The sequence below is a fragment of the Ambystoma mexicanum genome, chromosome 4q, assembly GCF_040938575.1.
Source record: "Ambystoma mexicanum isolate Mex_15411 chromosome 4q, UKY_AmexF1_1, whole genome shotgun sequence".
Lineage (NCBI taxonomy): Eukaryota > Metazoa > Chordata > Amphibia > Caudata > Ambystomatidae > Ambystoma > Ambystoma mexicanum.
In genome coordinates this window covers 595861812-595889116 of record NC_090928.1, presented here as the reverse complement: position 1 = coordinate 595889116, position 27305 = coordinate 595861812, and the positions used below count along the sequence as shown (strand labels likewise).

The 27305-nt window shown below is 46.1% G+C and overlaps 1 protein-coding gene across 2 annotated transcripts in view; it reads right to left on the bottom strand.

Annotated features, from left to right (window-relative positions):
- DNAAF10 (dynein axonemal assembly factor 10) overlaps positions 1 to 27305 on the bottom strand; it is a 437693-nt gene that overhangs the window by 313930 nt on the left and 96458 nt on the right. For both annotated transcript variants that reach the window (XM_069608145.1, XM_069608146.1), the window contains exon 3: positions 9927 to 10057. In XM_069608145.1, the coding sequence (XP_069464246.1) occupies positions 9927 to 10057 (131 nt within the window). The remainder of the gene's footprint in view (positions 1 to 9926; positions 10058 to 27305) is intronic.

Genomic DNA, 27305 nt, shown 5'->3' with positions numbered 1-27305 from the left:
TCTGGTCCCTGTTCCGCTCCTACCTCTCCTCTATGTCCGCTGTTGATGCCAATGGGTCGTCTGGGTCTTCTTCTCCCATCACTAACCCAACCTGAGTCATATACTGTATGCTGTTCACTTGTATGCCCATTGTACAACCAGGCGCAATGTTTACTTTACATGATCGTTGTGATACACCAAATGTTTCTATTGGTACTCGTATGCCAGGTGCGGCCTCACGCTCGCCCCATTCTGTAATGTCAAGTGCTATAAATAAAGTATTTTTTAGAAAAAGTATGTCGAAAAGGGGACTGGGACACAGGTGTGATGTCAAATACATTTTTCTGTGTAAAGTTTCTGATACCAATACTTGTTGATACTGGCAAAAATAATGAAAGCAACGTAATTTATGCTGTAAATGAATAGCATCGGCATGCAAAGACAGAACTGCATTTTGCTGCTTTGAAATAGAGATCTGGATATTTTTTATTTGGTATGGTTATGCAGATCATGAAATTACTGAGGATTCTGCAGACAGATTGATTTTCTTTTGTAGACAAGCTGTGTATGTTTTTAAGATATTGTGGTGACTTCCCCAGCATAATGTGGAGACCATCTTCGGTTTGATTTCTTTGTACAAATAAAAATGATTTTTAACTCCAAATACAGCCGGTTCCTTGTTCCAGTGTCTGGGGTGGGAAAGTGTACTAGGGGGGTGTTATATCAGAGGGTGCGCATTAGCGGAATAAAAAATTATATTCACGATGAATCTGACAAAAGGCACATACGTACACACTAAGAGTTTCAGGTAAGTTCAAAATGTTCCCCATTGGAATCAATAGGACAAAATCAGCAGGCAAAATCGAGATTATGTGGAAAAGTTTGGCACGTTCCAGTTCTACCCACAGCTGCAGTCAAGACCGCGATCGACCCAAGTGGTCGCCAGATGAGATCCTCTGAGAAATCCAGTGTCAGGTTAGAAACACAGCAGCTTTAGGAAGGTGAGAAGCATAGAAGGACCATTATAAGTCTATAGAAAAACGCATGAGAAAGGTGGCCGGCAGAAATGCACGACCATCAGGAATAAAAGGAGAGGGAAAGCTTCTTGAATAACCGAACAATCCAGAGGTAAGCACTCAGTTGTGGACAAAAAGTCAAATCAGCAATGGCAAAACAAATCAGTGAGTACACACATTTTTTGCAGGGCAGTTTACAGGGCCTGGTCACCCATAACAGTGAATGCCAGATCAATAATAAATCCAGCAACCCACAAGAGTAATAAACAGCCTTCCTTGGAGAGAGGCTCACCAGTCATAGTGAAAGCAATGGTGAAGATGGCTCCAGGAAGGCACAGAAGAACCAGACATTACACGTTCCAGTGACGCAATGGATAAAAAGGGCGGAAACCAGCTGAAAAAAAAGGACATAATGAAGACAAAAGCAGAGGCAATCCAGTGCGGCCTAACATAACAGGCGAGATGTGGAACAAGTATCCCCTTCCTACACCAAGACGGATGACCAAGGTGGCAAAATGCCCAGAGACAATCTCAGCACCAAAGTCCCTAGGACAACATGGCACCTAAACAAAGGTTTTGGTGGTGTGGCAAACCAGAAGGAGTCGGACACAAGTTGGACGTCTGCATATTCTTTATTTGACAAAAATAATAAAAAGGTCGATCTTGCCCTATTGCAATTAGGTTTTCCCTGCCTAACCAAACGAGCTAAAGGTCTTTGTCCATAGTTAGAAGTCCAAAACAAGACCATCTCCATCCCACAATCTAATCCTATCTGGCCCTACCACTTAGAAATAACTAAATAAGGTAGCTTCCCTTTATCCAAGCCGCTCAGCTTTCTTTTAGGGTTTCCAAGGTACAACAGCTCCAAAATGTGGTGTAAAGTTTTTGTCCGGGTTTGGTATCCCTAACGGATAAATCTCTTTAGCTCTTGATATGTGCTAAAATCTTTGGTCTCATGCATTCCTATATAAACTATAATCTTTTTCCTTCCTCCTTAGCAACTTTAAACTTTTTATTTCTGTGGTTTTCTCTTCCTCTCTGTTGGTGCATCATATGACATGCATTACTTACCGTAAGAGCATTTCTGATGATTTTATCTGCTTAGATTCACATGCTGTGCATATGGTCCTACATCCATTGGTAACCGCGGAGTATTGCATCTCGTCTTTCAGGGACCGAAAGGGACGTCGGCATAGGCGTGTCTGTAACACTATCCCTATCGCGACGTGTAGTGTACCCAAAATCCCTCACGCGCCGAGGTCCCTCCGATTGTATTTTTTCTGCCATGAGGGAGCCCAAGGCTATTGTGAGTGAGTACATGAAGAGAGAAAGTAGTAAGACGTCTATGTTCCTTCCACACCGAGCGGAGGTAGGGAGGGCGCATGTGAATGTAAGGTGATACAATCATCAGAAATGCTATTACGGTAAGTAATGCATGTCTTCTGATGCTTGTTAATCTGCTTAGAATCACATGCTTTGCATAGACTAGCGAGCAGTACCCGGAGTTGGAGGGGGGTTGTGAGAAGGAACAGTAGAGAAAAGATGTGTTAGTACTGCTTGTCCCACCTGAGAAGCAGACCTAGAATTAATGTCTAGGCAATAGTGTTTTGTAAAGGTGTGTACAGAATTCCAGGTTGCCACTTTGGAAATGGACTCTAGGGGAACATTTGCAATGAATGCTATGGAAGCCCCAGTGCCCTGAGTAGAGTGTGCTCTAGGCTTGAAGGGAAGTTCTCTCTTAGCAAGAGTGTAACAGTGTGATGCATTTGACAATCCACCTTGAGATAGCCGATTTAGAGACAGGATCCCCTTTGCTACCAGCTGCCACTGAAACAAAAATTTGGTTTGTTTTCCGCAGTGGTTTAGGTCTTTCCAGGTAGAACATGACTGCCCTGCGCACATCTAGTGTATGTAGGCTTCTTTCAGCCATGCTAGTGGAATTCTGGAAAAAGGTAGGTAGTTCAATCGATTGGTTCACATGGAACTTCGAGATGAATTTAGGCCCAAATCTGGGATCAGTGCGCAGAACTACCTTATCCCTGTGGACTGTAACAAAGGGGTCTAGAACAGAAAGGGCCTGTAGTTCGCTAACCCTTCTGATAGAAGTGATAGCCACTAGGAAGGCCTTCTTATAGGTAAGGTCTTTTAGACTTGTTTTATACGTTGGCTAAAAGGGAGATACCATGAGTCTGGTTAAAACCATATTTAGATCCCATCCAGGAGCTGGGTGAGAAATGGGAGGATAAATCCTCTTAACCTCTTCCATAAAGGCCTTAATCACTGGTATCTTCCACCACGGCACCTTTTGTTGTGCTGTGGTGTAGGCTGAAAGAGCAGCCAGATGAACCTTTAGGGAATTGAATACCAACCCTGTGTCCAACAAATGGGTTAGGTACAGCACAATGTGTGTGGGTGAGCAATCGATGGGAGTGACGCCCTTGGCATTACACCAGATAACAAAAAGTTTCCATTTGCTGGCATAGCAATAACGGGTGTTAGGTTTTCTAGTTTCCCTGAGTATGTCCATGCACCTCTGAGGGAGCTGTAGGTGTCCAAACTCTATGACCTCAGGTGCCAGGATGCTAAATTCAGAGTTTGTGGGCATGGGTGTAGGGTCTCCCCCCTGTCCTGAGACAACATGTTGTACGGGCAGGGTAGTTTTACTGGTGGGGAGAGGGACATTTCCATTAGATGAGCGAACCAGGGTTGGCGGGTCCACATGGGGGCTACCAATATCATGGTGACTAGTTCCTGGTGCATCTTGTGCACTATCTTGTTGAATAGGGGAGTTGGGGGAAAAGCATAAACAAATTTCCCTGACCATGTTATACATAGACCGTTCCCCTTGGAGCGGTTCTGGGGGTACCTGAGGGCGTAGTCTTGGCATTGGGTGTTCTCCTGAGTTGCAAACAGGGCAATCTCTGGGAAGCCCCATTCTGCAAAGATGTTGGACACGATGTCTTCGTGCAGACGCCATTCGTATTCTATGGGCAGAGGGAAATCTCTGCTAAGCACGTCTGCCAGAAGATTGAGTTCCCCTGGAACTTGTTGGGACAACAAACATTTTGTGTTTGAGAGCCCACATACAGCTGTTTTATCGAAGTGTTTCATCACAGAATGCCAGCATTTATTACAAGTTATATAAACCAACTCTCGTGGACTCTCTCAATACAGGGCTTCCTGCTTTCTTCAGGTTTCGGCCACAATATTGCAGTTCCTTCGGTAAAGTTCACACAGTCCCTGTTGCCTCCCCCTTGTCAGAATCACCAAGATACCTTCAGTTAGCGTGGGTTGATTCACTGGGCTCAGCGTTGGGATACATTTGCTTTGGCTAGTGTGTCTCCGGTATCTCACTTCTCTCTCTCATCATTGGCTCACAGAGCAGCTTTGCAGAAGGAAGGGTTAATTCCTCCAACTTGTTCTGGTCTCTGCTTCGTTAGTCAGGTCCCCAACCCACCACGATCTTTTCATGGTCACGCCACCTGTCAGGACAGTCCTATTTATCCAGTCTGTACAGTTCTTGCTCCACTGTGTTCGACGCCGGGCTTCCGAGCTCCTTGCTCTGCTTTCTCACAGGTTGCCGCTGGCTCCACTCTGTTTCGCCTCTTGTGAGAAACTCGAGGGTACTCACACTCCTATTCCCCCATGGGTCCTCTGCGCAGGTGGACAGGGAAAGGCCATCGCTCTTGGATCCCAACTCTGGGTGTGGACAAGCAAGGGAGGATCACCTGGGTGGAGGGTCTGTGGGTACTGGAAGGGGGGGATACCCTTGGGAGAGACATGGTACTCCACTTTCCTTAATAATGATCAACCCAACAACCCTTCCCCCATCTTCATGCAGTATTATAAATCAACTCCCATGATTTCCTCATGTAAAACTATAAAAGGTACTGGGACGAGGAAGAGGCAACCCGGAGTAATGAGTCTTAGTTGCTTTCACCACTCTGGTACTTGGACGAGGAAGAGGCCTGCTGAGAGCAGTAGAGGTCAAACATGTCCTCTTAATGATGGTCAGGCAGAATGAATTGTAAACTCACACCTGCAGCCTGTTAAGGGTCTGCAGGTGTATAAAAGCACCATCAAATGAGAGTGAGGTAGGAAGCAGTGACCGGAGCAGTGCCAGTGAATTTGCAGCAGCAGCAGAGAGGCCAAGAGACACAGCTGGGAGCTACCTGTGTGGAGCACACCTATGGTTCAGTGAAGAGCGGCCCGGGAGCTGGGGCTCTGTGGAACCGAAGGAGAATAGAAAGGGGAGCCGTGTGGGAAGGCTGCCCCTTTTTCTATTGCTCGAAGCGCTCGTCTCCTGGGAGTAGAAACGACTCGGGAGTGCCTTGGGCAGGAGGTGGAGCTCAGAGGCAACAATCAGAAGGCCAGGAGATCTGCGCTGCAGGAACTCACATCGAAGCAACCAGTGAGTTTCTAAGCAAACAGAAACCCGGTATGCAAGTTATTGATTTTATGCGCAATGTTAGTTTGTATCGGAGTGGTTACATGAAGTAAGACACATTGTCGAATGTCTCCGATTCGAATCCTTGCATACCAGCAATAAAACTTGTTAATCCTTGAACGAGAGAGGATACTTTGTTACGGAGTGTTCGCATGTATATGAAAGCATGTTGTCGAAAGTCTGAGTGCTGGGCATAGTTAAAGGCAAAACTTCAAAGGCATATTACAACAGAGTGAATTGAAATTAACAGAATGACTTACATGAAAACCTTATTGAATAGCAAACTGAAAATAAAACTTAAATATATTGTACATTCTGAATACCGCACGGAAAGATCATTACTCATGAAGATTCTAAAGAAATTAAACGTTATTTAAATGAATGCACTGTACGCCAAGTCCAAAACTGAATGAAACAAAGTGCAAACAACGTTCTTCTATTTTGAATCTACAAATCAATTTATTCAATAAAAGAAACAAGGTATATTGAACTTTAAAATGAATAGAACTTTAACACAGCCAACAAACCCAATGTTTATTATAATTCAAAGTGAATGGAACTTTGCGGGTGAATTTTAAAAAGTGAATTAAAATGAACTGTCACTTTCAACATAGACATTCTTTTGTGCAAAGACCAGCCATATGCAGAGGGTGCAAGTGTGGCGTAAACATTTGGAAACATAAAATCAATACATCATTGAACGTAAATCTTGGTGACGGGAACCCAGAGGTTTTGAACTACTTATTGACTTGAGGACGGAGTCTCAGGATATATTGCGTTTTGGAACCTGGTGAAGGGAACCCCGAGACCTGGCTAATTCTATATTATTTTGAAATGTAAGGCAATCCTGATACTTTTGCTAGAAAGGCTTTATACTTGGGGAAGGGAGCGGAAAGAAAGCTATGAACTAAACAAAGTTGTGAACTTTATACTGTACACTTTTTGTTGATTGTTGACATCCCTACACGTTGTAAGAGATTAGGTGTGAGGGCAAGTATATGTTTTGCACACAGACAGATTCCTAAGTAGAACTTAATAACTTTTCTTAGTTTTAGTATGGTAGGGAAATCCCATCATAGTATAGGGCAAGATAGGCGTTTGTTCCATCTTGACATTTAAGTTAATAAAAGGGTTTACTTTTAATCTGTTGTCTGTCTTACTCCAAGATGCGGTCACACACGCCAATGCATGCGTACGTTACTGGTGTTTACAGGCAGTCCTATGTATGCAGATAGTTTTTCTGGCATAGGGTGTTCCTAATGGGAATCGGAGTCCTTGTCACCTAGAGGGAAGTCACTCCCACTTTCCCAGATCCATAGGGAGGGTCTTATGGAGCGGGCTCACCTCCCTAGGCTCAAAGGGGATGGATCCCCTGTGGAGAAGAGGTGAATACTCTTGTCACAAAGGCCAGCCTATCAGGTTTACCCCCACAAACTACCAAACACTCTGGTCCACACACATGATGAGTAATAGTGTCAGTCTAGGGACTGGTATAAACCAGTCCAACCCACAATATAGGGTTGACCTGGGCTCAGAGATAGCACATGTGTGTGGAACTGCCACTTTAGTCATCACCCAAAATGGCCTTGAGCAGGGCTTACAAAAATTCACTAGAAATCCAATGGCTACCAATAAAGATAGATTAGGATACTAATTGCAGTGTATCAGCGTGCACCACTGGTGAAAACCATAGTAAATTACAGCTTCCACCAGTTACTTCCGAAAATTGATGTACAGTGATATAATTATCTTTGCGCCAAAAGCACACCAGTGTGAAGCGCCCTATGGGCTATGTGGCATGCTGGAGAAAGGAGTCGGACAAAGGGGTGCAATGTTAACAGCAACCTTTATTTGAATAATAATAGAAAAGGCATATCTTCCCCTATCTCTAAAGGGTTAAAGGGTTTTCCCTACCTTACATAAAGAAGAACTTTGATACCCGTCATGGTTCCAGGAGAATGACTCCCTTTTAGTGGTCCAATAGTACAACAACTGCCATCTCCTCTGGTTGACTTGATCAGCCCCCAAGTTACTGTTTTGGAACCCTTTTCATTGATGTCGGATTCAACCATTCAGGTGGAAGAACAAGGAGAAGGACTCCCTTCTCCTAGTTGAGCCTTCGGATAGTTTCCTTCAACCATTGTTTTTAATCAACCTTTACACTTCTTTACAGTTTTCTCTTAGGGCTTGCTTAAAAGTCAATCACTCCTTTTATTTCCAACACACCGTTATTTCTTGTTTTTCTTTCCCCTTCTCTTGTCAGAGGAAACAAGGGAACTGTTCCATAGTGTCCTTGATTTCTTCTAACACTGACAAAGGAGATTGTTCTCGTGACACTCTAACCTGAATGTCTCTTTTGATGATCGAGTGTTGAGGGAGAATAATCCCGATATGTTCTTCTCTTTCAGTCTCTTTGACATAACATCTGAGATGAGGAACATCACTAGTGATGTAATCTTCCCACTTGATACTACTATACCAACTCTGAAGACGAGGGAGATTACTCCGAAGGCTTTCTTTCCTTTCAATACTCTTGATACAGTTACTGAGGCGAGTGAGATTACTCTAGGTGCCTTCTTTAGCTTCAGCACCCATCCCCAATCCACTACCGGTCCCCCGCTTCCTCTTATCTGTTGGAACCACATCACCAGTTGTTCTTTGGGTTTTGGGTTGATGCGTTCCCATGGAAGTTTCTCCCTGCTTCTCTTTCTGCTCCCCACTGCAGTGCTTTGGCTCTGCGGGGTCCCCGGCCAGATGGTGTTGGCGCAGTTAATGGACCGCTCAGTCCACCTCCTCCAGGTGATGTCATCAGTGTTCAGTTTCCAGCCTCCAGTCAGGCCTGCTCTGCATCAGCCTGCAAAATACCCCTGCAATCTGCTGTCACCGCCCTCCCGACTGAAGGTTCGCTTCCCCGACGTAGCTTCTAGCTTGCAGGTTTGAACTTCCCGGGTCTGTTTGGCTTAACAATGGTTTCACTTCTCATTGGGTCAATTTCTATTTCATTCAGCTGGTTCCTCCCCAGTGGACTGATCCTTTGTGTCCATTGTGTATTCTTCATGCTTCCTTGGGGCTTTCCAGTACCTTCTGTACTTGGTAAAGGAGAGTTTGTATAACTCCATCAATCGTCTTATTCACAGAACACCTGGAAGAAGACTTGAGAGCAGACTATATGTTCATTTTGTACTTCCTGATCTTGGTGGTATCAATATTTACAGGAAGAAAGGACAGTGGTTTAATAGCTTACAGTAGTGCTTTCAGATTGTTTCAGCAGACTTCATGGATTTCATGGTCAACAGTGTTAGGCAGTTCCACCACGGAACGGGAGTCCTTGTCCCCATGAGGGGAGTCTCTTCCTGTGAGGTCCCACTTTCTGCCACCCCTAGGAGGAATGTTACTTGGGGGGCTCACTTCCCTAGCCTCACTGTGTCCCCCTAATCCCCAGGGAGAAGGGACATGATCCCATAATTTGTCATAGCTAACAGAACCATATACTAAAAAAAAGAAAAAAAATGGTTACAGGGGGACTTCAGTAAAAGTCCCTCTGACCACAAAAGGGGTCAAACATCCTAAAACCCCAAGTGGTGGAAAAGCAAATACATTAGGGGTCCCCTAAGAGGGTTAAGCAGACCCCCCCTCACAAATGGAATTTGACCCCAACAAAAAGCAATTAATGCTATACAATAAGAAAAGTTTGCTTGGTGTCCAAGTCATTTAATACTTCTATGGGTCATGGTGGCCATGTGACATGGCTCAAACTAGCTCAGCAGTGAATGTACATCAACTATTTGTGAAACCTTGAAAAAGCATGTTAAATGCGAAACACAGGCTAGTGAATGCAATAAAATATTTAACATTTCACATGAACCAGTGATCTGTATCCCTGTATGAAACAAGTCAGATGACACCCTACTAACCGACAGACTCACAGTAATACAAAGGATTACTTTGTTTTTCACCTTTAAGACTACCAATTAATGTGTTCTTTTCACAACCACAAATAACAATGTATGACTCTTTAGAGAAAGGAACTAGGTCTAATCTACTAATCACAAACTAAATTTGTGCAAACAGTTTAAAAGCATACATGTATTGCTACCTCTTCCTTAAAGTAATGTCATAAACAGTAAGTAGTTGAACGTTTCTCTCATCGTGTTCTTCCTATGAATGTAAAGCTCTTCAATGCCTCCCGGTCCACGCTCAAATGCAATAATAATTTCCTAGATCTCTGCCTTAATATTTTCAGGGATGCTTTTTGGGCAGTGGTTGCTTGAAACCAATATGAATCAATGTTTGTGTTCTTTATTCTTCGGGTAGAAATCAAGTATTACACCTAAACATGGATGGAACATTGCAAAGGCAATGAAAACAAATAAAAAAACAGATGCAATAAAGATAAATTGAAAACAAATGATGCATAGTGTTTCTTTAAATTCACCTCTCAAGTGAGAGTTAGAGCAAGCCATAAAAGGGTACTGTTGACTCACCATCTCGGCTTCCGGTCACAATTTCTGGTGCTCCTTCGCCAATTCCTAAACCACCAACTCCATCTATGCAGTTTATAATTTCTTTATGGCCTTTTACAGAGTACACTGGGATTTCTGCAGATTCCAAGTTCCTACAGGATGTAACACAGAGTAAGAACACATTTTAGAACGACAACATTTGGAAGATGGATACCCTGTCCCACATCAAATCTACTCTAACAATATAATGAAAAGCCAGATGTATGTTTGTCCGATGCTGTTGCGTCGCCTATTGTCACTGCTGAGGGAGCTGTAGGGCTTAGGATATATGGTGGTTCTATTGCATTAATGTAAATCTGCACTTTGGCCCGTGTACACTGGCCTCTAGACTAGTTGTACATAAAACAATGGGTGACAGTTAACCAAACCGTACTGTGTATGACAGTAGTCCAATCTTTTATTCCTTTGTCCTTTACCTGTAAAGAGCTCTCCATGTACAATGCAATCTGAGCATAAGCAATCACACAAGTCAAACGTTGACACCACTTTTCTGCATTTAATCACGAAACGTTGAAATGTGTTCTAAGCCAATCAAAGATTTTTCAAAACCAATGATTTCCTTTTTAAGCTCCAATTAAATTACAAGGGGCAGGTATGTGATAACCATAACACAGAATCTCACACTGTGCCAATCACAAGGGCAAAAGACACTACACAAAAATACTCCACCACCAACAGGGATTGGGAATTCAACTTACAATGAATAATTTCAGTAGGTCAGGAATTTCAATACACCAGCAGGCTCTTACAGTATTCAAAACCAAAACATGTGCTACAGAGAAGTTGTAAGCGTTTAAGTATTTTGTTAACATTTCATGGAAAACATTTACATTACATGCTCACCTCTTTGAATATTCTAGTATCAAGTGAGTGTTTTGGGAAAGAAAGACCCTCTTGGGCCTTGCCTGGGTGTTTTTTTGTGAATTCTGCAGCACACTTGCCCCGTAGTGTGCCCTATCCACTCCCTCAAACCCCAGCCCGCTTCCACTTCCTTGTCCCGCCTCCCATCCCACCCACCATCCCGTTTGGTGCCTGCAGGTCATAACTGACCTTCCCACGGCAGGCCTCTGCCCATGCAGCCCCTGCGGCCAAGGGCCCCAAGGCAAAGGGCAGCTCCAACAGAGGCGGCACCAGAAAATGTCTGCAGGTGTCAGCAGGGGAAGGGGAAGCCAGTGGCCAGCCGTCAACCAACACCAAGGTAGGAGTGGCCAGGGTGAAGGATAGAGCAATTACTCTACCCTGGAATCCCTGCCACTTAACAAAATAACCCACATTGTGATAGTACTGTAATTGCTAGCCTGCTCCACACTGCGACAGTATTGTTATTGCTAGCCTGCCCTTGTCAAGCAGGTTTCAGTCCCCCGGATCTTAAGGCTGCTACTGTCATTCTTCTTCTTAAAAAGCCTTCACTTGATCCTCTGCTACCCTCTATCGTCCCATCTCACTGCTACCTTTCTTTATGAAACTTCTTGAGTTACTGGTTCCCCTGCTTGCTTTCTGCTTTTATGGAATCCACAGATCTTTTTGACCCTGCTCAATCTGGTTTTAGGCCAGGACGGGGGACTGAGTGTGTCCTGGTCTCGGTCCAAGATGATATGGCCAGGCTGGTTGATGCAGGAGGGTTTGGGGCCCTGATTCTATTACATCTTTCAGCTGCGTTTGACACCAAGGACCACCTCATCTGGCTCAACCCGCCTGGCCCAAGTTGGTATCTCAGGCCAGGTACTGTCTTGGTTTGCCTAGTTCCTGGCCAATATAGCCCACATTCTTGCTGTTCCTCCTTATCTTTCTGGGGTCTTCTCGCTCCGATGTGGTGTCCCTCAGGGATCAGCCTTGTCTCCTATGCGCTTCAACATTTACATCTGGCCTCTGTTGTGTCTCATCCACTCCTTTGGCATCAGGTGCTAAGTATATGCAGACGACACACAGATCCCGATTCGCCTAGACCAGGATCGGGCTGAGGTGTGGTTGTGACGGTTTCGGTGCCTGACTGCCGTGGGGGAATGGCTGAAGCACAATTGGCAGAAGCTTAATGGAGACAATACTGAGGTGTTGGTGGTGACCCCCCCCCCCGATCCTTTGCTCTGGGTGTCTTCCTTTTGGCCTTCTGCTCTTGGCCCTCTTCTGGCCACTACTGATAAGGTGAAGAACTTGGGTGTTGTGATGTTCGCGTCACTCAATGCACGCACAGTTGGCATCTGTCAGTCGGGCTATTTTCACCTAAAAATCCTAAAGAAGGTCTTGCCGTTTATTCCTTCTCATCTTCATCCTCCGGTAGTGGTAGCCCTAGTGCCAAGTCGGCTCCATGATGCCCTTGGGCGACTGTGCGCTAAACAAGTTCAATTAACATAAGTTAACACTGTGATAGTGCTTTAATTGGTAGCCTGCTACACACTGTGATAGTAGTATAATTGCTAGCCTGTGTCGCACACTATAGAATTTGTTGAGATTAACTCTATTCACATCTAGAAGGGTCCACGCTGTGATAGCTAGCCTGCTACACACTGTGATAGTATTGGGATTGCTAGCCTGCTCCACACTATGATAGTACTGTAATTGCTAGCCTGTGATAGTGCTGTAATTGTTAGCCTGCTCCACACTGATAGTATTGTAATTGCTAGCCTGCATCGCACATTAGTGATAGTGCTTTAATTGGTAGCCTGCTACACACTGTGATAGTAGTATAATTGCTAGCCTGCGTCGCACACTAATGAATTTGTTGAGATTAACTCGATTCAAATCTAGAAGGGTCCACGCTGTGATAGCTAGCCTGCTCCACACTGATAGTATTGGGATTGCTAGCCTGCTCCACACTATGAGAGTACTGTAATTGCTAGCTTGTGATAGTGCTGTAATTGTTAGCCTGCTCCACACTGCGATACTATTTTAATTGCTAGCCTGCTCCACACTGATAGTATTGTAATTGCTAGCCTGCATCGCACATTAGTGAATTTGTTGAGATTAACTTGATTCGCACCAAGAAGGGTCCACACTATGATAGCACTCTGACTGCTAGCCTGCTCCAACCTCTCCCGCTCTCAGGAGCTTTGGCCCTGGATGTCCCGAGTGCTGCCTGCCACTGTCTGAAGCCTAAGCCTTCTCCCACAGTCTGGCTGCCTCAGATATGGGTATATTGCGGCTGCCTGCCACTCCCTGAAACCTAGGCCTGCGTCGCACACTGGGGAATTTGTTGAGATCAACTTGATTCACATCCAGAAAGGTCCACACTTTGATAGTGCTTTTAATGTTAACGTGCGTCAAACTCTAGGAATTTGATCATATTATCAGTAATCCTAGACGTCCCAAATACTGCCTGCCACTATCTGAAGCCTAGGCCTCCTCCTGCTATCTGGTCGCCTCAGATCTGGGTATTATACTACTGCCTGTCACTCTCTGAAACCTAGACCTTCCTCCAGTTATCAAGGGGTGTCAAATCTAGCTATTCAAACTACTACCCGAGACCGTTTAAAACACGGGCCTCTCTCTCTCGCCGTTCAAGTCCCCAATTGAGGCGTTAAATACTGCTTGCCATTCTCTATTATAACATCAGTGAAATCTAGGTCCCACCATCCTGCCACCAATACCTCTGAGAACCCCATCAATACCTACCTTAATTGAGTCCTAGACCGCCCGACAACCGAAAGCTCAGTACTCACCCCAAAACTCCAGAAAGTGCACCTATAGGAAACACACCAAACCCACCGACGGAAGGAGAGACGGCACCAGAAAGCACCCAAGCATATCAAGATTAGAGGAAACACCAATACTGTCCTAGCACAAGACATTACAGACTACCACTTGCCCTGTTATCTCTGCACCGAGAACCAAAATGCCCCGATGCAGAAATGGACGCCGAGAAAGAGACCAAGATCATGCAACAATAGACAAAGATACACAAATCCAACTGCCCCCAGTAGAAGCGGCCTCAAATGCAGAAAACACCCCACCTATCACTGCTATCATCAGAACAAACTACGTAAGAGAAAAATCTTTATATCTTACACCATTCCTCGTGACAACCACAGAGGCTCGATACCTCAATGACACTGACATCTCGAGACAAGCAAAGAATCCCTGCAAACAGCCAGAAAAAAGACGGGAGCACCCAAGAAGAGTGGGAAGATTCCAACCCCCTTACCCCATACATCACAAGAACAGAAGGGCACCATCGATACCCACAACATATCAGACAAGACGACGAAACCCTTGTAACAAACAACCCAACCATTAACCTAACAGACCGATTCAATGAAGAGGAAGCCTTCGCTGATCATCAACCAATCAGCATCACTAGAGAAGCACTGCGATTGAACAGCCAAGCTGTCAATCTAGCGGACTGCTTCAAATGTAGAAGCACCCTTCGCTGATCTTCATCCAATCAACTTCAATACGGAAGCATCCCGATTGAACAACTACAAACCAAAACAAGGAACAACTAATAAACAAAACCACACCAAAAAGGTCCACTACAATTTAATCAATGCAAGGTCAATGTCCAAACATGCCACCAAAATATACGACCTATGTGATAGAGGTATCGACATCCTATTTTTAACTGAAACATGGCTGGACGACAATTACAACATCACCCTCAACAACTGCCTGCCTGAAAAATTCAAATGCGTCCAAGCAAACAGAAAAACCAAAAGATGGGGACTGGCAATCATCCACAAGGAACACCTGGATATCAAATTGGAAGACCCACTACACATCGATAAATGTGAATCCTTAATCGTATGCCTATCAGTAAACCCCAAACAAACCTGAGATTCAAACTGATGTACAGACTGCCAAACTACGATGCAACCTTCATAGACGCCTTCACAGAAGTAATCTGTCCTGATGCCTACCCCCGGGCATCTGGACCAAGCCCATCCACCCCAGAAGCAGGCATCCAGACATTTAGCAAAACCTCAGAAGCCCCGGCTGGGGGCTATCGGAGTTCAGTCCTGGCGCCTGAGGCGCCAGGCTCATAGTAGGAATCAGTCCTGGCGCCTAAGACGCCAGGCTCATAGTCATCACTTACCTCAGGCAGACCATGCTGCATGTGCATCCAGGCCAACGTGAGACCTGGAAGGGACTATTTTTCTGCAAGGACTATTTTTTAACTCGGGTGTGGTTCTAGGGACTTCTTACCTGGGACTACTTTTGAGGCTATTTAAACCACGCCCGATCTACAACACACGCTTTGCGTTATTCTGCATTCTGCAGCGTAACGCTCACCGTGCCTGCGGACCTGCATCCAGTCTTCTGCCACGCCCGACTCGCATCCAGAGCTCCTAGAAGAAAGGGGAAAATAGGAGAAGAGGTTAGGTTACGGACATTAATCTAATTCCTTACCTGATTCAGGATCTAGCACCATTCCGAGCCTGAAGGGACATTACTTCGACGCGCGTCGCTTCGCAGCTGCAGCGCCGCTCCATTTTCACCAGTCCACAGCATCTTCGACTCGGCGCTGCCTCCATCATTTTCTTCGGCGATCTTCAACACCTGGGGAAAAAAGACAAAGGAATAGCGAGGTGAGCCTAGAGAGACTACAAAGACAATCGTTTTACCACAAGGCATACCTGATTTACCACCGGAGACATTATCCTTCAAAACACTGCATCTTCTTACGCCGCATCTATGAAGGGAGGAAAAAACAAGTTAAACTCACGCAACTTTACCGGATAGTGTTGGGTAATACAGACTCTTACCTGAACGCCCTCCAGCAACCTCCAGACAGTATTTGTTGACGCAAAATCACCAAAGGGGTGCAAGAATGAGCATTGGACATATTGAACTCTTTAAACTCCGGAGTCAATCTTCCAGAACTCCAATACCCCAAACCAGTGAAGTAACTGGTATCTACGCACCCTTGCAAGCCACGCAGGATGGAGAGCTCATCCATTAAAAACATAAGGTGAGGACACCAAGTGGGAATATCGGAGGTGGCCAGCAGGGAGAGCGGGAGCAGTGGGGAGGGGTCTGCACTCAAATCCACGGGACTAATTCCCTTTCTCCATCTACAGGAGAATATTCCTACGAGTCAAGCACACGAGACTAGGCGGGTCTGTCCAGACAGCCATATTTGCCCTACGCTTCACGTTGGTGGAGGCCACTACTGTCCGGGTTCGATCGACGCCCCTGTGGGAACCAGGTGAGCGTAACATAATCACCATCCTAGCCATCGAGCGTTATCATCGGATCGTCCTCATTCATTTCAACATCTGGTTCTATGAAGAAACCACAATCACACAAAACTCTCTAACCGACCAACAAGCAGCAATTAATCTACAACAACTAGTGAAAGGAACAACCCACTCCGTAGGGCATACACTTGACGCAATCTTCGCCAATAAGAACGGCACCCCCAACTCAAATACTTTGGAGTGACCACCTCATCATTCCCTTCGTAATCACAATGAGCACTCCAATAAACAAGCAACAAGACAAACCACCGATTACCATGAAATGAGACTGGAGAACCATCAAAAGCTCCAACCTAACTGAACTTCTGGAACTCAGCAAACCACAAGCAACAATTATGGAAGAAATGGACCTGGGCAAAAAAGTAGCTCTACTTCACACCTGATCATAACAACGATCGACAAAATCGCCAAAGAAAAACCTTTCACTACCTCACGTAAAAGAGCAATGGCAAAATGGTAACGACACTGGAAATAAACTGAAATTTCAACAACATATCCACTCATACAAAAAAGAAATACAAAAAGCAAAGAGGAAATACTACGACAACCAAATCATCAAAGCACCAAATGCCCAAAAATAACTCTTCAAAATCATAAATGCAATAAATAAAATCCACCTGGCTGCAACAACACGCCAATACCATCAATGAAACTATGCAATGGCCTAGCAGACCACTTCAAAAACAAAATCATTACCATCCAACAAACCATACAAAGCAGACCATGCGAACATACTACAGAACCCACCTATCCTCACGAGGAACATCCGAACAAACTACGAAGCTTCCCCGAAATATCAGTGGAGACTTTCGTCAAATTGGTAAATCAAAGAAACAAAACAGGTTCTCCTGAGGATCCCTGCCCCCTGGACATATATAAATAAATCCTCAAACAAGGAACTCCCATGGAATACCACAGGAATGTCTCAACCTTTCAATCTCAACAAGGAAAGTGCCACATTCCTTCAAATCAGCGTACATCAGGCCGTTACTCAAAGATACAGCAGGAAACGTAGAGGACCTCTCCAACTACAGACCCATCTCCAACATCCTATACACAGCCAAACTGCTCGAAACTTACATATACAAAACAACCCAAGAATTCATAGAAGAGCACTGCCTACTAGATGTCAAGACTTGATGGGCGTGTAGCCGATGAAACCTCCGTCCCCAAGTACCACTCGAGCAAACAAGAAATTACTGCCCGAGCGGTCCTTGAGGCCACAGGTGGTGAATTTCGTCAGCCGGAACCAGGAATGCCGGAAGATGCCCCCTATGACCACTGTAAGGCAAACACAGAGTTAGGTCATAAACACAGAACCCTAGACTTGTATATGAATATGTAAGAAGTCTACAATAGGGCTTACCCTTAAGAGTTGGTCGGGACCCAATATTGGTGTAGGGATGTTATCGGAGGCAGCCGGCAAGGGTGACGACAAGATGACAGCTTGGTAATGCACTTAGTAGGACGAAATCACCACCTGACGTAGATGCCAGAAGCTGTGAGTCAATCAGTTGAAAGGTACGTGATCCAAGAACAAAGTTCATAACAAAAGGGCAATCCAATAGCAGTCCGGGGACGAAAACGTGGTCGAGTCCAGGAGAGAACAGTTCCAGCAGGGTACAGCAAAAAGGAGTAAGTTCCAGGCAAAGGTACCATGAAGGAAGAAGCCAAATCAGAGTCCAAGATCAATCCGAGGTCAGTGGTAGTCTGTAATCCGTAATGTGTCCAACAGGATCAGCTGTGAAGCGCTGGAGGGCAGTCAGCGCGTCGCTTTTGAACGCTGACTAATGATCACGTGACTCATCATCCGTCACGTGATCGAACGTGCTGAAGGAGGAGCTCCCAGGTGCCGGCAAGGGAGACGTTGTAGAATGCCCGTGGTGCGTCTCCATGGCAACTGCCAACGCCGGAACGGAAACCAACGCCGGGATGGGAAATGAGGCAAAAACCGGCGTCGCTGACCTTGTCCCACCCTTTGCCGGCAGGCCTGCAGGGGAGAGTATGTCCTGGCATGTATTTTGGTGGTGATAGTGGGGGCTGGATTATGGGATGTGTCCACGGAACGCGTGGATGAAGATGGGGGAGTGACACTAGACCAGACACAAGTTGGTTTCAGAGAGGAACGGAATCAGCTCTCCTCTCAATATGGGATGACCTAAAAAGCAAACGCAGACTCCGACAACAGTACTGCCTTGATACTCCTAGACCTTTCTGCGGAATTCGACACAGTTAACGACATCCTCATATTGAGATTAGAAGGACTGGGAATAACAGACCGAGCCCTACTGTGGATCCTAACAAACAGAACAGAAACCATATGGATGAAACCTTTCATATCCAACCCAAGAGACTCCGCATGCAGAGTACCACAAGGATAATCCTTCTCCCCGTTATTATTCAACATCTACCTATCTCAACAAATAAAAATCATCAAAAGACACGGCCTCACTTGCTACAACTACGCAGACGACACAAATAGTCTTCAAAATACAAGACACTCAAGAAGAAAACACAACACTAGATAACTGTCTTTGAGATGTATTCAACTGGATGAACTCGAACTACCTCAAAATTAACCCAGGCAAAACAGAGATAACTATCATCACAAAAAACGGAGGAGACAACCACTACATCGCTTGGTCAAGGGAACTCGGTACAACCCCAGCCCCATCGTCGATTGTAAAAAAACCTGGGGGTCCTCATGGACAACAAACTTACTCTAGAGTCACAAGTCCCCGTTCTTTTCAAGACATGCTTTCCTCCTGCGACTGGCAAAAAGGATCCTACCATTCCTGTCATTCGCCAACAAAACACCATCATAGCTCTCCTCACGTCCAGAGTAGATTACGCCAATAGCCTATACCTGGGTATGCCTGAATGACGTATAAATAAAAATTATAATGCATACAAAATGCAGCGGCCAGATTGCTTCTCAAACCACCCCGAAGAGAACACATCACACCTGCGCTAAAAACACTACTTTGATTCATTGTTTTATAGGTAGCCAAATTCAAATCAATGTGCATCACGCACAGAGCAATCCACAACCAAGGCACAGAGTTTACGCCTTCATCAACCAACAAGAACGCTCAGATCAAGCAGCGACATCCACCTGGAACCGAAACTCTACAACAAAAGAAAACTCTGAGGATCTTCTTTCTCTCACCAGGCACCGATAACTTGAACAACTTACCAAAGAACATACCTAACACAAGAAACCACCTACTATTCAGGAAACTGCTCAAATCCTGGCTCTTCACTGCGTAACTAGAAGACCGCCCACAGAGGCACACACATAGCTAAAACAATTATAAATGAAAATACTGATCCCAGATCCCACCAAACAATCAACTACAAACAGAATCTAAGGAAGACATTCTACAACATACCAAACTACAAACTAAGAGATGGCTATGATAGGATGACACGAAAGACTGAATACATAGGCAGACCAAGATGGAAGGACAAGGACGATTCATCAATAGCACCCTGGCCCCGAATTACACCCAAGCTCCAACAGACCTGCGTCACAATAGATAGCAAGGAAATAGGGGGCGGTCAATCCACAGCACCAACACCAGATGGGTGGGGGTATAGGGCGTTTGGACTAGACATAGCCAACCCCATTATACTAAGTTCATTACAATACATCCGGGAGCGTGCTGCACCACCACTCAACAGTTAGATGGATGGTCAAGAAAGGAAAGCAGCAACTAAGCCTACCCACAGGAACGCTGGTTAAACAGAATATCTGCTAGAACCAGGACATATAACCCACTAACCCAACTTCAAATATCTGCATAATTAATTCACCAGAAAATCCGCACAACCAACTCTCGCTCAGCAAACCGCACGCACTTCACCACACCGCAACAACAACACAAACAGCACCAACAGCACATAAGGTCTCACCCCAGTCCCATGCTCGTACCAAAGCTCTGCGCACTCTCCTACTCCCTCTTCATCTGACATACCTAACCCGCCCATCTTCTTGTTTTACAGATCTGCCGGAACGTCTGGGGACCAACTTCGTTGGCGATGGTGCACGATTTAAATATCTTTAACATTATGATTTATTCTTTAATACTCCTTTAGTCCAGGTTTACAGTACATTTAGATCATTATGTGAGCATTTATGGCAACAATATTACAATAATTTATTCCAAGAGCCTTGATTAGATTTCAGGTGTATGCATTTAGTTTGGGCAATATGACTTGCGCTGAAATCCAGGTCAAAACAGCCAAGTGCTGCGAAAGTACTGATGTCATTTAGTCAGGAAGAATTATTTACTTGTGAAACATGTGTTGACTCACCTTGTTGAACCACTTAAGTGCCAAGGACGAGCTATCTCGTCCTTGACATTACCTCTGTGTTGCCAAGGACGAGATAGCTCTGCCTTTTAGGCACTCTGTTTTGTGCGATCCCTGTAAAGCAGGGATCGCACAAAACGGTAATCCAACTCCCGGGCTATGTGAGGGGGAGGTCCCTCTTCACGGCCCGGGGGTTGGATTACCTTCAGTTTCACGTCAGCGTGCGTAATGTATGCCGACAAGAAACAAAGTAAATTCACTGCGGCAGCCATTTTCGAAGGTAAGAGCCCTTCTCCCTCGATCTCCGGCTTTATTGAAAGCCGGAGATCGAGGGAGGTGTCATTAGAAAGGGGAGACTCTCCCCTTTCCAACGACACCTTTTGTGAAAGCATTGCTGGGCATTGCTGGGTATGGATCGGGCGCAGAGCGCTCAATCCGCGGCCAGCAATGCCACTAGACCACCAGGATCTGTTTGTGATGTGGGGGGCTGATTACTAGGTAAGCAGCCCCTGCCTCCGAGCCCCCAAATTATGGGGCTGTAGGTTTGGGCCCCCCTTCGGAGGGCTGCATGAGGGGCTCCCCTCCATTTGGGGTGGGGGGTGGACCACCACAAAACATGGGGCAGGCCCCCCAATAGATGGGGCAATAGGTTGCATTTTAGGGGGGCTGAGGGGCACCCCAATCCATCAGGGAATGCTGTAATGGAAAGGGGGTCGCCTTCTACATCCACACCCAAAATGGAGTGGGGAGGCCATCTCATGCAGCCCTCCCTGGGGGCAGATATCTGCTCATAGGAAGGGGCATTTGACCCCAGGGAGGGCTGCATGAGATGCCTCCCCTTCCATTTGGGGTGCAGAGGGGGGCGGGGAGGGCCACCCCCTTTATATTACATAATTTCCCAGTGGTTTAGTATGCCCCTCAGTCCCCCCTTCCATTTGAGGTGCGGGGGGCACCCCCCTTTACATAATTTCCTGGTGGTTTAGGGTGCCCCTCAGCCCCCCCTAAAAAGCATTCTACCATTTTCAAAATTTTCTTTACCCAACTTCCCTTGGGGCAGATGGGCAATATGCCCCCAGGGTACTCAAAACCTACCGCCCCATCCATTGAGGGGCCTGTCCCACATTCTGTGGCGGCCCTTTCCCCCCCCATCCCAAATGGATGGGGGGGGGCGACCTCATGCAGCCCTTTCTAGGAGTCCCAGAGAGGGCTGCATGAGATGCCCCTCTCCATTTGGGGTGGGGGGAAAGAGGGCCACCACAAAACATAGGACAGGCCCCCCAATGGATGGGGAAGTAGGTTTAGGGCACCGTGGGGGCAGATTGGCACACTAATGTGCCCATCTGCGCCAAGGGAAGTTGGGTAAACAAAAACAAACAATGGAAAATGGTAGGCTGCATTTTAGGTGGGCTGAGGGGCACCCTAAACCACCAGGGAATGTTGTAGTTGAGAGAGGGTGGCCCTCTCCCCCCTCCCAAAATGGAGTGGGGGCCATCTCATGCAGCACTCCCTGGGGGGCAGATATCTGCGCCTAGGAAGGGACATCTGACCCCAAGGAGCGCTGCATGAGATGCCCCCCACTCCATTTGGGGTGGGGGGTAGAGGGCCACCACAAAACATGGGGCAGGCGGGGCAGTAGGTTATGGGCACCCTGGGGGCAGATTGGCACACTAATGTGCCCATCAGCCCCATGGCAAAGGCACAAACAAAAGAAGACAATTATTGTTGTTTCTGTTGGTGATTTGGAGGATTGGGGGTGAAAGGAGCACTAGACACCAGGGATTATGATGCATGCAAGGGGGCTGGCTGCTTTGGAAGGAAAGCAAGTGCCGTGCTGGGTGTGGATTGGTGGATGTGCGTCTTGCAATGGCACAGCACATTGGTGTGGTGCTCATTTCTTGTGCACAGTATTCGGACAGGGGAAGTAAGCACCATAGTAAGTGGGCTTTGGGCGTTTTAAGAGAATGAATGTTGTGAATATCCCTCTGTGCTCAGTAGTGGACATTGATGATGGGAGCATGACAGCGTGGGTTGGTTTTTGGCTGGGCTGACACAGATAATATATGTATTATTTTTCCCCTTTACAGGTCTTCTGCAGTTCACACTTTTCCTTTGCTATGCAAGTATGGAATTTGTGTTATTTCAACATTCAATATTAACATGGGGGGCTGATTTCTAGTAGGGTGGGAGGGAACTGGGGGCAGGAGTGTTGGTGGCGTGAGCGGGAGGGGGTGCTTGGGGGGGAAGTATTGTGGTGGGCAGGGACACACTTGCGGGTGTAGGCCACGATTTGCCCCCCAGACCAGCTCAACAGTACTGTTCCCTTGGGAGGGCAGTTTGCCACTAAGGCATCTGTACAAGTTTTACTTTGTTGTGGGGGTTTTCAAAGGTCCATTGTTCTCATTCCCATTTCCGATCAGTGTGCAGTTCAGTCTTCCGTGGTGGTAGATTAATGGGATGTGCCATGTATTCTGGTGGAAGGAATCGAAAGGCTTGCAGATAGCAGCCTCAAAGTTTGCATGTAGTATTGGTGGGCTGAGTACAGATTGTAATTCTTGGTTTACTTTGCAGTAGTGGCTATTCGACAGCTTCCGTTGACTTATTTAAGTAGCAAAAAAAGAATGTCCTTTCGGTCGTATGCACTGTAATGTGGGGGAGGATGGTTACTGTGGTGTGAGGGACTGTGGCTGTAGTGTCAGTGGTATGGATGGCAACGGGTAGTGGAGAGGTCATGTCTGCAATGATGTGTGTTCCCTAAATCGAGGAAGATGGATGCTTTGCAGGAAAAAATTATGTAGTGCAGATATGTATCACCAGTTTTTCAAATATGTTTGCGCTAGTAATGCAGATGGTCAATTCTTCTGAGCATGCAATGTGCACTTGGTACGAAGCTCTTTCCTTTTATTGGAATGGTCACCATGTGTGTTGTCCAAGTCTAGCAGTGGTCCCAGTGAGCCCCGCCAGGGTCCCCTTCCTTTCGCAGGGGGGCAAAACTGCAACGCAGGCCTTCCAGAGGGCCAGGACAGTCGGGGGTGAGGTCGCTGGCCTTGGGCGCCTGTCTCCCATGTGGGTCTTTCGTCCCCCCAAGTCAATCTGTGGTTGCAGGGACCCCCAGCAGGGGCCCCATCCCTTCCTGGAGGGGAAAGCTGTAGCGCTGGCCAGCCAGAGATCTAGGATGGCTGGGGTTGATGTGTGTGACCTTGGCTGCCTCTCTGCTTTGTTGGTGGACTGCCCCCAATTTCACAGGTGGTCCTGGAGCTTTGGCCAATGCTCTCACAATGAAACTGTCCAAAAATGTATCCATTTGTGATGGTTGGCACACATTCTGTCAGGGTGCCTATATTCAGAGAGCATACAATGCACACTTGCTGTGCAGGTCATTTCCTCTGTCAGAATAGTCACTGTGCCAAAGTATCACGGTGCAGTACATGCAAGTCACCTTACCACTGTGCAGTACAATGGGTGGGCCAAAGGAACAGAAACCTTAACTGATTACAATTGTGCCAGCACAACTGTGCCATTGGCACAAGGTATCATAGTGTGTCCTTCACCTCTTTCCCAAAAAAGTATGTGGCAATTACATAGTGATCTACTGTTCGCTCACGTGTGAAATGAATGAGAGATTGGGGAAAGTGTGCGTCTGGGATTTTTGCAAGACATGTGTTGAAGCAGTAGATTTGCAAATTGATAAACTGTATAGTGGGCCATAATCATGGGGGTTTTCCCGTTTCCATTTCTTCGTGAGGATGAGGGTTGTGTGGACTATCGCCCACTCTTTCATCCAGAGGGCTGCAGGACATTTCAGAGGGCCAACCACATCTGGGTCACAAAGGGATGCTCTCTCAGTGCACTGTTTTGGTGTCGGGGATGCGCATTCAGCAGCTCAGAGGAGCCATTGCGATGCCCAGGCAAAAGAAGATGCCCCCCCCTGACCTTATAGTGGTGCACCTGGGAGGAAATGATTCGTCGTCTATGGGACAGGAAGGGGTACGGCAGCTGTCAATGGTGGAACTGGAATGGATATCACAGAGCTTTCCAAACACTGTGGTGGCCTGGTCCCAGATGATTCCCAGGAGGGATTGGAGAACTCCAGGGAAGGAAAGGGCCATCAATGCCTCAGTGAGGAAACTGAATGGGGAGCTGGCAAGAATGACAAAGGGCAATGATAGGATTCAGACTATTCAACATGGGTTCATCAAAGGTGAACTGATGTTTCACCGAGACGGGGCGCACCTTTCAAAAAGAGGCATGGACATGTTCATTGCCGACATTATGACGTTTGCCCAAACGCTATGTTGCGGGCGGAGCCCAGTAACTGATGGACTTACTGCATTGTGTGTCATGGTAATAAAATTGTGAGTACAGATGTTGACAGTGAGACTCTGACTTACTATCAATTGAATATTGTTCATGGTATGTAGGGGTGTCACGGTATTCGTTTTATGACGGTACGATAACCTTCTTGCCAAATGATGGTATATCATGGTTATCGCGGTATAGCAGGTGGAGTTAACTGATCTTAACAAATATTTTCTAAAAGGTCATAAATTGACAGATGTATCATCACAAACAAAACCAGGCACCCAGGGCCAGAATTGGGCTTTTCAACATACTTTCCACTGAAATGCCTTGCTTCCACCAAACACAAACACACGTGTGGAGAGGAGGGGGTGGGGTGGAGGCCTGCTGCAACTGGCAAAGCAAACTGAATAGCTTTTCTTAAGTGGTCATTTAGGCTTTTTGCTTCCCCACTGGCTACTGGTGAAGATGAACATGTTGCCATCTTGATAACCTGCATGCCACAGATCAGTGGAGGCTGATGGTAGTATACGCTTGTGCACGCACACGCACTTTCTCTTTACGTTACAGCCTTTAGTTTACTTGTGGGCCAAAAGGTGTTCAGTAATCACTGACATGTTACCCTTTGGTATGGCAGCAGGGAATACCCACAGAGGTGAGTGAATTTTGCAGTGCGACTTATATGTAAATTCAATGATAGAACCAGGGAAATCCCCCATTGCCATATGTTTAGAGAACATTATCCATTATAAATATATAAACCCCAAAGCCGCCACCCCAAAGTAAACCCTTTTCCTTCTTGGCACTGTATCTATTCTTCCTATTGCTAACATATTGATTTTGTGTAGGGCACGTGTGGTTTATGGAATGGCATTAAAAACTGCTCCAACCGAAACTACTTGGCAGACGGCACATCCAACAGTGCAAAACCAAGACTGCGCAGCAATTGCTTACTGCAGCCTTTCCAAATCAGATTGAAAAGCACACTTAACGGTATGAACGGTATAAATAATGTGACGGTTATTATTGTTCAATTAAGTGGTTCACGGTCTCTTTAACGGTATACCGTTATACCGTTACATCCCTAATGGTATGTCAATGTATTCACTATGTCTGTGCTGCTTATTTGGTTGCAAACCATCAACATTGTCAGCAGCCTAATTCCACTTGCTGGCCCTTGCAGTAGTATCGTCCTTGTGACCTTCCCCCTTCAACACAGAAACCTACGTGAATGAGCAGGGGGTTTTGTCGAAAGTGTGCCAGCAATTGTCTGTAAGGGCCTGCCATGTACTTTCCTTATCTTCACTGACTGTCATGATCACCCCTGCCTTTTCAACTCACCCAATCACTAGTACATTACGTGGTCGCTTCTCTGCTTCATTTCCCATCCACCAGCACCCTAGGCATGAGGGGAAGTGCAACGCAAGTTGGCGGTCTCTGAATTGGTACTGCGAGTTCAATCCTGGTCCTCACACTTGCATTTGTGTAAGGTATAGCGGAAGAGGATATCTTACTTAGATTTTTTTGTTGCCTTTGTTGTCGGTGCAGGTGTGTTGTAGCGGTCTACCCACTTGTAAGAAACCAGTGAGCTGGTCCTTAGCATTTCACGTGAGTGTTTGCAAAATAGTACTCCATTTTTTGTAGCATGCTGATAGTACATCATATTGCAGAGGGCTGCTACAGTTTGTGAGCAGAGTCTTGACATTTTGGCGTACGTCTGTGGCATTGAATACCACTTACTCTACTAGGTTCCATACTTTGAGAAGCAGACATGCGCATTGTTTCAGTCTTTATCTGTTCTTTGGGCAGTTAAGGGTTCCATAGCAACATCAATGATGGTTTCTCGTCGAATAATGTCTGGTGCACAAGCTTTCGCTGCGTTGATGGAGTCCAGCTTGGAGCAAGGCACAGAGCCGGATGTGCAATCTAAAACAGATACTGCTTCTGAGGGTGAGCAGGAAAGTGAACAGGGAAGTGACTTTTCGATAGTTCCTCCTCATCATCATCTGATGACAAAGAGAATGAAAGAGGACATGCAGTTTTTCCCACTCTTCCCAAACGCAGGGGACCTGTAAGGGTGAGGGGACATGCAGGACGTGCAAGGTATGTGCCAGTTCCTGACATGGCTGCTGAGTCGCAGTGGGTGTCTCCAGCAATAGCTCAGCCTGTTGTGCCCCCTTTCACTGGTATATCAGGGTGCACAGTAAATACAGATGGGTTTCAGCCTATTGACTTTAACCTTTTTGCTGATGATGGATTCATTGCAGATGTGGTTCAGCAAACCAATTTGTACGCTACACAGTTCTTGCCGTAACGGGATCCCACTCCAAACACCATTCCAGAGCACATTCATGGGTTCCAACAACCGATGCTGAGATGAGAACATTTTGGGGTCTCATTTTGCTCATGGGAATATCGCTGAAGCCATCTATCTCAATCTACTGGTCTACTGAAGCAGTATTTGTAGCCCGTTTTTTTCCAGCAACAATGAGTAGAAATGACTTTCAAGAACTGCAACGTATGTTGCATTTCAATGACA